The sequence below is a fragment of the Notothenia rossii genome, assembly GCF_949606895.1.
Source record: "Notothenia rossii genome assembly, chromosome: 10".
Classification (NCBI taxonomy): Eukaryota; Metazoa; Chordata; class Actinopteri; order Perciformes; family Nototheniidae; genus Notothenia; species Notothenia rossii.
The window spans coordinates 33,509,199-33,522,493 of record NC_136908.1 but is presented as its reverse complement, the minus strand read 5'-3'; the positions used below and the strand labels follow the sequence as shown (position 1 = coordinate 33,522,493).

Sequence of the window (13,295 nt, the reverse complement as noted above, 5' to 3'; positions counted from 1 at the left end):
TTCAAAATAAAAACAACCAGAAACAGACGTAGGCCTATAAGGGAAATTTCGAGCATCATCGAGTTTAGGATGTCCGAAGACACTGCATTACCCATAATCCCCAGCTATCGTTTAGGACTACAGTCCCCGTGATTGGATGTTGGAGTGGCAGTGTGCCAAGGTTACGGAATCGAAACTGGATCGACCGTCCCCCCCCCCAACAATTTGAAGTTGCCAGTATTAAACATAAATTATTAACCAATTAAAATGAACCGATTAAACATCTCTCTGACACAGTTTAAACGCATTTCAAGTGGAAGAATTGTTTGTGTCTCCTCTTCGTGTCTCGGGAAGCTGGAAGCTGTATTATTTTCAAAAAATAAAAATAAAAAAATATTTTTTTTAACCATAACGGGTACTTTACACAACATTGGGTCAAATCTATGCTTGTTTTAATCCTTGTTTTATTTATGTTAAATTGTTGTTGTCGGTTAATTTTCCATTTTATTTATTTTGGTTTAAGATATCATTATTTTTTATTTATTATTATCATGTTAGATGTTTAAACTTTTCTGCATTTTATGAGGCAATATATACTTTTTTGTTTATGTCCGTAGGCTACTTAGGTTATTAAAGAGTTATCGTGTCAAAATATAGGAAATGTATTAATATTTTATTGTATAATCGGTACAGGAAATTACATCATTCAGAGCACCACCTATTGACCAAAGACGCTGCCACCGGCATTGCGATCCATCCTCTGACAAAGTAAGTTGGGTCACTAAAGTCTGATACATGTTTTGCTTAGATTTAATAATTGGGGCTTTTTTTTAAGCCTTTCCTCGCATGGTTCATCATACATACTGAACTGTTCTAAGTCTGAGAAATGCTTTCGCCATAATCAGCAAAGCAACATTAATCTGAAATTATTCTTGCGGGCGGCTAGCTAGCTAGCTCACGTTCAACATAAGCTTAAACTAGTTTAGCTACATTTATATCAGCTCATAAGTGGTGTGTGAAAAATATTTGTCTTAATTACGGCTACATACGTCGGTGTTAAAGTGTGAGTTATACGTTATCTTAATCGCTTTTGTTTTACACATGACAGTACTAACGCTGGCCGACATTTTAATATATGTTTGGGGGGGAGGGGCATAGTCCACGTCCATGTGCTTGTTACGCGTATGAAACAGGAAACACGTAAATGAACTCAGTCTGTCTAAAGTAGTTAAACCGTCACAATGTGCATTTAAAAAAGCTAGTTTCACTACATAATTCACTTTTTCTATTATCTCCTGCAGCTCCTGTACCCACATCAAAAACCCATACACTGATCTGCACCATCATAAAAACAACGGCACTTTTAAGAGCCAAACTCAACCTATCTCCCTATCTCCCTATCTAGCTCTCTTGTATCTATCATCTATTTCTTTATTCACCCTTCTATATATGCTGTGTACTTCTCTACTTTCCTGTGTTTGTCAGTCTGTCTGTTTGTTTGTAATCCCGTGTTAATCATGCCAGGTGGGTCTACAAAAAAGACATGTCCCTTCTGTCAGAACATTTTATTTTGTGCACAGAAGATCTGTGGACATTGCCTTAAGGAGCAGCCAAAAAAGCCACGCCTTGAGAAGAAGCTCAAGAGGTTTGATGAGAAGCGAGGGGGTTGGGTGTCAGGGCGGAAGAAGAACCACAACATTGCTTCCATCAAGGATGAAGCCATTGTCTTGGTATGTACACTTTTTACTGTATGTTAAGGCCCGGACACACCAAGCTGACACCAAAGAACTGACAGACGGACCCTGACTGTTTGCCAATATATTGGGCCAGGATCAAGTTGAATGTTGTTTTTATATACATTTATTTCTTAATGATGTTTGTGTCTTATTAACCAATATACACTTTGATATCAACTTCAAATATAGATATTATTGCAAACGTATTATTTAATATTCTCTTTTCTTTCAATTTTAAAACTACTCTTATCTTAACTTTCACAGCCAAGGGACACTATTTTAATTTAACTACACATTTAAATAAACCGAGCACTTCCTTCACTTCCATCTTGTGTTCCATTCTTGCTTATGTACACACTTTTAGACCTTAAAGGTAGGGTATGTAAGTTTGACAAACCGGCTCGAGATCGATAGAATTTGAAAATACACAACCGGAGAAAATCTGCCACTTCCTTATAGAGCCCCTCCTCCAACACACACGAACGCGCACATGACCAATGAGGGCACGAGATAAGTTTGTGCACAGATGGAAGGCTGACAGGCAGGTAGGCCATCCAGTTACTTTAGCCGGGCCGGCTCAGATGATTGGTCGTGCTTTTTACAGTATTACGGCTTCCACAGATTAAATTTTTTTATGGATTTTTTGTCAAAGCACTTAAGATATTCATTGCTATCGGGATATTAAGAGCATTCCATGGAATATAACAAAAAGTGTATCTCGAGCCGGTTTTTCAAACTTACCTACCCCACCTTTAATAAGACTACATAATTGTATGTTACTACTCTATATTACTCTTACGACTGCAGCCACAACATACGGGAACGTTTTACATCGTAGCACGCAATTTCAATTTCAACAGTGTCAAGCTATGCTTGGATTTTGTTACATTTTTAATTATGCAATAGTCATTGTAAGTGTTAACTGTTAATTGTTGAGTGGTCACACATTTGTATCTTATTGTACTTTAACTTTAAGATTATCAGAGTTTGAACTGGGACTCAAGATACTGATTTATTTGTATTTTGTGTTTGTCTATAAAATATTTTCTGCTTCTACTGTGTAACCCTTCCTGGTAAATACATGATTCTGCAAAAGCTTAACTCAGCATCTAGGTTTATGAATGGCATACAACTAGATGCTGTCATCAGTAATGTTATAGTTGTAGTTATATAGTTGTTGTTGTTGTTGATGTTTCCTTTCCATTTCTTTAAACAGTAAATATATTATTTTGTCATTACAGCTTGAGAAACTCCATGCCATTGGCTTTAAACCAGTGCTGCTTCTTGGCAAGGAGACCAGGAAGAAGGACGTCAAATGTGAAATCCTAACCCCTCGCTGCACACTGACCGCCTATGCCCAGGATTACCTTGACAAGATAGGCCCTTTTTATGAGTACCTTTGTGAAGGTGAGATGCTTGCACTATATCTTCACAGTTCACAGTATTGTGTACACAAAATGTTTGTATCAATGGAGAGCTTAACATTTCCTTATAACCAACACAGTTGGAATGAGTTTGGATCAACTCATTTAATAAAGTCAGTTAAGTTAACAACAACTTACAGCGACTGTTTTCAATCCATCCAAATCTTGTGGGACAACAACTTGATCCAGTATTTATCCTTTGATACAGCCAGAAAGCAGTCATTCGAGCTATTTATTTGGGTTTGGCAAACTATATTTTTGTGAGACAACTAACACACATCCTTTCTACCTGTTAACTGTCACTATTTTTAGCTGCAAAGTAATACAAAAGTTGAAAGTAATTGCAAAATATTTAGGGTTATGGACAACGTTTGACTGTTTATTATTTTAGCAAACTACATACAATAAATACATTTTTAAACACTGAGTATGTAGCCTAATGAGACATGGCTTACTCTGCAGAGGGGACTTGTGGACATTTAACTGTTGTTTATCAGGAAATAGTTAGGCAAGTTTACGTGAATTTGAAAAACCATTTTGGGGTATTGTGCTACCACTTGCGCATTCATTGTATACAAATTGAAAGTTGTAAAGTTGTTAATGTCAAGGTAGTTAGGTTTGATGACTGAAATGTATGTTTAGGCTTGAGCCATCCCTTAAGCAATTTCTTTTAGCAAACCGTTCCTAAACGGTTTCCTTTATCAACGCCCAAAAGGGAGAAATATTTTGAGGTTAATGGTAAGAGCACAATACATGAAGATGATCCCAGTTGACCACATATTCAGTTTGGCAGTTCTGTATTAAGGTCATGTTTCTCGGGTTGTAAACTAAAGCAGTTATCCAGTGCATCCAGAGGTCCCTTTACATTACATTTATGTTTTTATCCAAAGCGACTTGCGACTTATTTGATTGCACTTATGCAAAACACGTTTGCGTCAGTCTCATAAATTCTGAACAAAATGTGTGGATGTAAATAATGTAAGGGAACATACATGCACACGTCTATATGTTGTCTACCGACAAATTGACATGTGGAATGTAGACACAAATCGGAAGAATAATATACACAGTGACATTTGTTCTCTGAGATTTGCAGCTTTTATATTTATAAAAGTCAAGAGTGTTTTCCGATATTTTCCGAAAAAATTATTGTAGGTAACTTGTTGACAAGTCATGCTTCTACAATATCTCAAAACACCTAATTGCACTTCTTGCATTTTTGGGAATAATGATTGTTCCAATAGGTAAATAATAATAACAACAATAGCTTAATCTAAATAACAATTTCACCTACAACTTCATAAATATGAAAGGAAAATGGGATACTTGGGTATGTGTATATCCTTAGGTACTCGGATATAAATAAATATTAAACGTTTAGAAAAATACAGTCTTTCATTCCTGAACAGACATGTGGTTACAATATGGTTATACCTTTTTCACACAAAAATGCAAAGCAACAGCAGGCTTACTTTACATTTGATAAATCACAAAATAAAACTCCTATGTGATTTGGTTTACACACAGAAAGGGTCTTACATTGTAGCGTTGGGCAGTAGGTCGATTACATCAAAATGATTTGGCTCATGTCCATATATTGTACGAGAGGTTGATATCATTAATATTGTGGTCTACCTAAAGCAATCCCTGACCATAGGGGTAAACTTCGAAGCAACTCATGCAACAACGTCATGCAGCATATTTCAACTTTATACTCAAGAACTGCATTTAGATACGACACTGTCCCATAATGAACATATGGGAATTAAATTTAGGTTTTTGAATCAAAGTTAAATTCATTTAACGTTACAGCACAACATGTTAATATTTATCAAACTATTCCTTACACATAAAGTATGGAGTCAATTATATAGGCAAGACAACAAAACACCTAGACTTCATAGATCAACCTCAATTAAATCGCAATAACAAAAAAATATCTGTACCTAACACCTATTGCATCATGTGATGCTGCATTTGTGGGATGTATTTTGAAACTTGAGTTTAAGCTTAACTTGGTGTACTGTATGTATATAGTAATATTTCTTCTTCAACCCACAGCTGTCAGGACAGGGTCCGTGAGGGACACAGTACTTGGTCCTAGACGCAAAAAGAAAAAGTCAGGTATATTAACAGTATTAAGTATTTTGACTGATTATAAACATTTGCATGAGTCGAATTGATTGGTATTCTAATAAATCTATCGACATGTACTTTAGCAAAGTGCATGTAAACGCAGTGATTGATGCTTCTTCAGTGAGTTAACAATGCTATATTGTGACTAATAACTATAACTGATACATTATCCAAAAATCCAAAGGGCTTTAATTGTCTAATTAGACTAAAATACATACAGTCATAGTTGATAAGGTGGTGATGAGAATGCTAGGCAGTAAAGGAAGCGGCAGTGCAGTATTTTCTTTGGTCATCTCAGGCTCAGCAGTGGTATGGCCATTGAAACAAGCATCCCATGTTAGGACTGAGAGCAGCTTGGTTCCATTTCAATGATGTATACAGTAACTTTTGAACAGTGATATCAGTGTGGTCACTTTTCATCGTGCAAGTCTGGTTGCTACTTAAGTGTTCATAGTTGTATTTATTTTATTTCTAATATGACTAATACTGTATGTGGAACCTGCTTTGATGTTCACAGATTGCTCCTACCACACTCGCCTTGAAACTTTCCCCATCAGGAGTGTAATAAAAGAAAGAATGAGAAAGGTTAGATGGGAATAAAAGTAATGCATAAGGTTTGCTTTATGATTTACAAACTTCCAACACAATTGTTTGTTAAATAGCTAATAAATGTTTGGTCTTTCCGAAATTAGAGGTTTGTTTTCTTCTCTTGATAGGGAAAAGCAGAAATGTTGGTGGAGTGGGAGCCCTGTCCAGTATGGTATATATCTTCCAGTTACTTGGCTTCATGTCATCTGATGTAGTCCCATGTTGGAGAACAAAGACATGATATTTAACAAATGCAAAACATCCAAATCTACCACCAGTCCTCTTATATATTTCACTGCTGTTATTCTGAATCAGCTGAAGTAGTGTAGGAACAAATGATTGTTTAACTTCATTGTTGTTAATGTATGTGTTTTTGTTTGTTTTTATTGTTTGTTAGAACATTTGTTTTCATTTCTATGTTCACTTTTTCTAAATGGTAAATGAAACATTTACTTATATAAATTGAGTTATAAGATGTTTGCTTCACACATGGTTTATGCTTTTCGGAAAGCGGAACTAGTAACTGTAACTAACTTTATTCCATTCTGTTTTCAGTGGCAAGGAGTGGGCTCATTCCTGGCAGCCGAAGAATTCTCCGGGATAATGCATAAAAATAAAATCTGTTATTTGAACACCAGTTTTGTTTTTGCACGTTTGTTCTCTTGTTTATATGCTCCATTTGAGTCATATTTAATATGTTTCTATTAGAAATAAGATGAAAACCTCGACCAAAATGCATTTGACTTTTTAGGAAATTACAGTTGAAATACTTCATGATTTCATTGTCAGTGATAGGAACACCATAACCTATTTTAAGCATATTCATGTGTGAAATCTGGTACTTTGCCATCCACTGCCTTATCTAATTTGTTTAACTTCCGAAGTATAACGCTTTGGAGGTAGGCTTGCATATAAAGCGTCTTTGGGTTTCAGAAAAGCGCTCTAAAAATAAAATGTATTATTATATCATTTAATTATAGGCCTAATTAAAATGATCCTGATCTGGATCACTGGTTTTGCTACTACATTTGAAAGCTTTTGGGGACAAATGCTTGAGATATTAAAATGGTAGTGATTACTTTGAATTTTCTTTTTCACTTATTGAAAACCACAACTCGAGTATCAGGATGGTCTTTATCTGGATAGTTATCCACATCTCATCACCACGTTGTCACGGCGACCCTTTGTCACCTCACAGATATGGTACCAGAACTCAGAGAATGGAGCCTATATGGCTGTCAACGCAAGACGAGTCGAACGAGTCCACGCACACACGCCGGAAGAACTACAAATATGTCAGCTCTGTGTACTTCGTAACGATTGTTGGGCGCGTATCTAATGGGAATTGTAGTTTGTAGCACTGCTCTCATATCATTTCAATGGGTTAACTTTCTATTCTTCTGTGTTTTTGTATGTTTTGAGCTGAGGTGCCAACTCAACATACAATGTTGATGAAATGAATGAAATTTGGTGATGATTCATGGTTTTTGTGTTAATGTAATAGCAGTTAAAACAGGACCGGTCAAATTTGACCGCGAACACCAAAGTAAGGGGGGCAAACGAATACAATAGGAGGGTTTTAATGTAACCATTGCTTATGACATTGATGATATTTTAAATCAAAAAACATATTCCCTAAAATGTGGAAGCTCTGGATGCCATACAAATGAATAGTTGATATTTTTTTAGGGCCATAACTTTGGCATTAGAGCACCTAGTGTTATCAAACGCATTGCAATGGTGAAACTATCCAAACATATTGCATATGACAACATTTTCCACTACGATGAAAGGCGTGTAAGCCAAAAAAAACTTATTCTGGTTCCACCATGGGTAACCCCACCCATCCTCTACACCTGCAGCTGGACAGACAGATAACCCCCCCCCCCCCCCCCCCACCTGGACAGACAGGAGCTCCCTCTCCAACAGACTGCTGCAGCTCCGCTGTCACAGGAACCGATACAGGAAAACATTCCTGCCCACTGCAATAACTCTGTACACAACACGTTCTCACTCCCAACCGGTCACATGTTGACGGACGGTCAACTCCTTGCAGTATCAATACTAATTCGGCTGACTTTTATATTTGATCCAATCGGTATATTGGTATATTTACACCATAACGGTGCACAGCTGATAGAAAGGGACACCTAGTGGTTAAAGCACGTTATTGAAATGTATCATTTTTATTATTAGATATTAATAGGAGACACAGACAGACAAACTAATAAGGCTTTATTTAAACATTAAAGAATACTTTAGGTTAAGGTCTTATTTTGAATAAGAAAAAAGCTTTAGGGGTATAAATATTAAGCCTGACAAAGAACTAATATATTGCTTTCCTGCAATGTTAACTAGTGTATGTTTAAGCACTTATTTTAACTGATATTATACATATGTACTATACTCTTATAAGATGTATGTAGATAGTATAAGAAATGTGCAGAATATGACAGTTTAATGGTGGAGGTATACACTCATATTGATAGATGTCTTGTAATGCACTGTTGAGGAACCTGCGACCAAAGTTGTTCATCTCCGACCTTGTCAGGTATTGAACATTCAATAAATAAAGAACACAGAATTATTAAATATAAAACACAGAATTTGTGTGATTATACTAAATGATTTACAAATAAACACCACTGCATATTTACAACTGTTACACATGCTGATGTAACGCAAATGTTTCTAACTTGGGATCAATGAAGTATATCTTATCTTAAGATGATCGATGGCTACTGCCATATTTGCAAAATGTGCCTCTGAACCTTGACAAGTGCATGTTTCAGGCTTATCAATTAACAACAGGAGGGGTCACAGACATAAGACGAGCTGTTAAATAAAGCTCTTCTGACCTTAGCTGGCAAAGATAAGGTCAGAAGCTAAGGTCAGAAGAGCTTTATTATTTATATTATATTATATATATATATATATATTATTTATATTATATTATATATATTATATTTATATGTATTATTTTATTATTTATTAATGCTGCCCATTATGGGCACAAGCAATTTCCCCCCATTTATTAATTATATGTTTTAAATGTGAGTGTTTCCTATCCCCTAAACCTCCAGGGATGTACACAGTTTAATACTGGCAACTTGTTATTATGGGAAATATGAAAACGTCTTTTAAAACTACAATTCCCAGCAGAGAAGTGCCAAAGAACATATTGCGAAACACACAATAGTGTGTAGTTACTACACAGTTACTACATTTGTAGTTCTGGGGATGGGGTGGGGGAGGGGGTGAACCCGTTCAAATCCAGTGTTGGACAGTCTGCCGTGGTTCCATCCCATTTCAAAGTGCTGTTCGATACTCGGCGTAACCCTCGGTGCACACTCAAACATCCAATCAGAGCTTGAGGACTATCACGGGGTTTGTCCATGGATGGGTTTGTCCAGCACCGTATAGACTGAGAGTTACGTCATCTCCGTTCACTCCAATGGACCACTTTTTTACAGCAATGGCGGATCATGGAGCCTCTCAATCGTTCCCCGGAAGTTAGCGCCAAGGCTAGCAGAGCTGTAGAGTTGCAGCATAATAGACCGTTCGTGAAAGACTTTTAAAGGTAAGAAGAAGTTTAAAGATTTATATTGTGGATATTATCAGTACATCTGATTCAAATTAACATGTGTATTAAAGGATGTCAGTGGATTATCCCTAAATTAGTAGATTTAGGGAACGTTTACAGATAACAGATAAAGCTAGGATACCGGATCAAGTTAGCAACACACGTTGAACAGCCTTTTAATTGTAAATTCCGTTCTCTTAATGTCATTTCGTCCAACGTTGTTGAATTAGAGAAGAGGGGCTTCTAAACGGGATTGTATGACGGGGGTGGAGGGAGTTAAATATTAGATAAATATAACTTTGGTTCGTGTAAGAGTGAGTGTTTTTAGCAGAGCCATATTGTGTCCTTGTGATTATGTTGATTATTACCTGTCTGTATAATGTTGCAGCTCAGCTGATTTTGGATTGATGGCAAAGGGAGAGGGACTTAAGTGAGAGTGAAAACACAAGGTAAGTTTAATACTACTTTTTTATATAAGTAAGCATACTAAACATGTATTATATCACTGTATTATGTAAGTAATCTTGTTAGTAACCTACTGTATGGCAGGTGGAGGAGCAAAACTGCAAGACTGCAAACTCACAAGACAGAGAAATCAAAGTTTGTTCTCCAGAGAAGAGGTTGATTTCACTTCATTTATTTCATATTTTCTAAAGATGTGGAAATGGCACAAAAAAAAACTTGAGAGGTGTAACCAAGACAACTGTAACAACATGTGTAGAGAGCCACCAAGGTTTTTCAAGTCCCTCTCTTACTCCATTTTGCCAGCCCAAACTTCCAGGTACATGACGGGACACCTTGCTTGTTGTTGTTGTTTGCGCTCCTCTGGCTGGGTGCTGGCAGGTGGAGGGCAGTGATGTTGGCAGGTCGAGGGGCAGTGATGTTACGGGTGGAGGGGCAGTGATGTTAGCTGTTACACACCAGGCTCAAACTTAACACATTGCATCCTTCTTTGCAGTGTCCTTATTCCTGGAAGGGGAATCTGCAATTCCTGCAGAGTTTTGTAACCCGTTGGTCCGCACGCAAAGCGAATTTTTAAAGCCTTCTTAATTGTCTCATTGCTCCATTTCATCCCCTTTGTGGTGAGTCTGCCGAATGCCTTAAGTCTTTTGAAAACGTTTTCTTATATTTGTTGTCCCTAATTTTCATTGTTTTCTTGAGAGCTGCATTTTCCTTCCTGATTTTTCTTAGTGCAGACTTCGCTTTTTTGGTGATTCCTTCTTGGCTCTTTAATTTTCTTTTTAATTTTTGTAATAGATCTGTTTGACTGGCTGCTGATTCCCTCGTATGCTGACTGGCTGCTGGTTCCCTCGTATGCTGACTGGCTGCTGGTTCCCTCGTATGCTGACTGGCTGCTGGTTCCCTCGTATGCTGACTGGCTGCTGGCTGAGTTGGTGGTGTCCACCCTCCCTGTCTCTCCTCACTAGCCATGTCCTCTCTTTCTTCACCCTCACTTTCCTTTCTCTCAGTCTCCTCATCCCTTCTTCCCTCAATCTTTGAGACTAATGTAAGTAGAAGACATGGCACTGTAGATTTTCGCACATTTAAAAATATTATACCACTTAAAAATAAGAAATATGACTTTTGTTACTAAGAGTTCATACTTATTATACCTGTGTCACCTTTCACACTATAGCTGTGATCATGAGCTATGGGCTTTGTAGATACAGGTCCCGGGGTGAATCGTGGTGCAGGGGCCCTTCTCTTTTTGACCACAGGGCGATGCACGAAGATGGTGGGTATAGCCTCTGCTCTCAGCCTAGTCTTGCCCTTTTTTGTCTTGCGAAACTGGTCTGCATCAAAATGTGCCTGCGGAGTGACTTGAGGTTACTTCACACACAGAACAACTCAGTTTTGTCTGCCCACATACATATTCCATAGTGGTTGAATACACGGTATTAGGAAACACTTTATACTTACTGGACATGTTATACTCATTACATACTGTATATAAAATATAACCAAGAATGTGAGACAACTTTATAGAAATTCATATCACATCTGTTACTGATGCCATTTGTCATACTTTACTCACAAATAATAAAGTTCCATAACTTCAGTTGGGAACAAAGACCACACCTTATCTCCCCAAGGCAATTTCCCATCCAATAGGTGTGCTATATAGGTGTGTATAACCCTTTCTCCTGTCTGTTACTCCCTCTTTCAGCACAAGAACCAGAGGGGGATTCAATGGAGCCTGAATACCTGCATTGAGACCCTCACCCTGCACCCTGAGTCTCAACTCTGTGTTTTTCAAGCCTTTCCCGGTTTTTGTTGGTATTAAACAAAACATTAAACTTTCCCAATGGTGTGGTTTTCGTTTTGTGAAAAAGTGCAAATGCAGTGTTTGTATATAATGACCTCACATATTTTTTTGCTGTTGGTCGTGAAATTGCTCCTGCTGACTTGAGCCAGCCATTTTTTTAGTGGGGAAGCCGTACATTCGTACTCCTTTCTCTGAGCGATTTGAGCATCCCCAGGCAGCACAGCAAACCATGGTGGCGACTAGGAGGCAGCACAGCAAACCAGGACAACACGGAGGAAAAGGCACAGACAAACTGCATGATATGCTATTCAATGTTTATTGAATTCCATGTATTTGCAATGGATGTTCCTAAAACAACACATTTAACATCATCATCATCATCATGCTGCTGCTGCTAGTCCTTTGATAGTCACCTGTCAGTCTCCTGTCCTTTCTGAAAGCCATAAAGATGACATTAGTCATTTCGATAACTTGTGTCCTCAATTACCATGGGATTACTGAAACTACCATGAATTTAAGAAAATGGTAGAAATTAATCTAATCTGAATTTTGAAGCATTCCTTTAGATCCCCTCCCTCTAAATATATCAATAAACATTAGAAAGTGATGCTCCTGACTACTATACAAGTTTAAGAAGATAATATTGGTTTGAAAGAATTCAAAGCTATAAATAAACAGCAACAGGCTCTTTAACCAAGGCACTGTTAGCCTAACATGTAAACTAGTTGTTCACACTAATCCTAATATCATCACTTAATATTAGTAAATTCTATTTTATTTTTAAAAACATATTGATGTAAATACATACACATATCGATTTGTTGTATAATATTGCAAATCAAAACCTTTATTCACTAATAATTACCAAAAATCGTAGTTCTATCTCCTGTTATCAATGCATTCACATTGCCCGCCATGAACTTCCAGGGAAAGATCCTCGTCTACATGAACCACGTGACGATAACCGTTTTTGGACTTCCGTTGTCGTAACTCTTCTTAGCTGCTCCGACCCTCGGTCCTGACGGACTCCAACTTGTGTTTATTAATCAAACAAATAAATACACACAAGGATACTTATGTGTTGTTGAGTAAATAACAGTGTGTGGTTTAGAAAAGAATACAAAATTAGAAGGATAAAACGATGAAACAATACAGATTTCAGTATTCTGACTTTCTGAGCCCCTACTCTCCCCATAACTGACGGCAACAAAAGTCCTGCATTATTCAATTAAAATAAAGAAGTAAAAACAATAAGTGTGGCTTGATATTGAGTAAGAAAAAGGTTGATAAACGCTGTGAGAATGGATCTGCGGAGAGCATTTCGCCGCGATCCCAACGTGTCTATTACCAACGTTCAGGGAGCTCTATGCAAGTCGGTGACGGGGAGGGGCCCTGACCGTCCGTCAACATGTGACGGGTTGGGAGTGAGAACGTGTTGCTGACTGTACAACAAATCACCTCTGGCTGGAAGAGAACTCTCTGCTCCATAGTTTCTCTCTTCACTTTACATTTGATATATTCAGTGTAATATGTAATATTCCATCTGTCACATAGTTATGTAAATATAATACCTTGCATATCTT

The 13,295-nt window shown here is 37.4% G+C and overlaps 2 protein-coding genes and 1 long non-coding RNA gene across 10 annotated transcripts in view; 2 read left to right on the top strand and 1 right to left on the bottom strand.

Moving 5' to 3' along the window:
- The window catches only part of LOC307022751 (glutamate receptor ionotropic, kainate 5-like), a gene marked incomplete at its 3' end in the record, with an annotated part of 608,764 nt that overhangs the window by 20,747 nt on the left and 574,722 nt on the right, over nt 1-13,295 (bottom strand). The gene's annotated exons all lie outside the window — the stretch shown is intronic.
- LOC307023313 (uncharacterized protein) lies at nt 673-6,500 on the top strand. 3 transcript variants are annotated; one of them, XR_013803658.1, is made up of 7 exons: nt 673-747; nt 1,281-1,709; nt 2,957-3,122; nt 5,201-5,263; nt 5,793-5,889; nt 5,992-6,035; nt 6,419-6,500. XR_013803658.1 is itself a non-coding variant. In XM_079656518.1 (7 exons), exons 2-7 carry the CDS (start codon nt 1,497-1,499, stop codon nt 6,465-6,467), a joined length of 603 nt encoding a protein of 200 aa, XP_079512644.1. In that variant the 5' UTR covers nt 673-747; nt 1,281-1,496; the 3' UTR covers nt 6,468-6,500. The 3 variants fall into 3 exon arrangements, 2 of the variants coding, with proteins under 2 accessions (XP_079512644.1, XP_079512645.1); XM_079656518.1 differs by having other exon boundaries at nt 5,793-5,860; XM_079656519.1 differs by having other exon boundaries at nt 5,992-6,500.
- Nucleotides 9,136-11,747, top strand: LOC307023323. 6 transcript variants are annotated; one of them, XR_013803663.1, is made up of 4 exons: nt 9,136-9,443; nt 9,840-9,895; nt 9,996-10,528; nt 10,704-11,747. It is a non-coding gene; the product is annotated as an uncharacterized lncRNA (long non-coding RNA). The 6 variants fall into 6 exon arrangements; XR_013803665.1 differs by having other exon boundaries at nt 9,835-9,895; XR_013803666.1 differs by having other exon boundaries at nt 9,835-9,895; nt 9,978-10,528.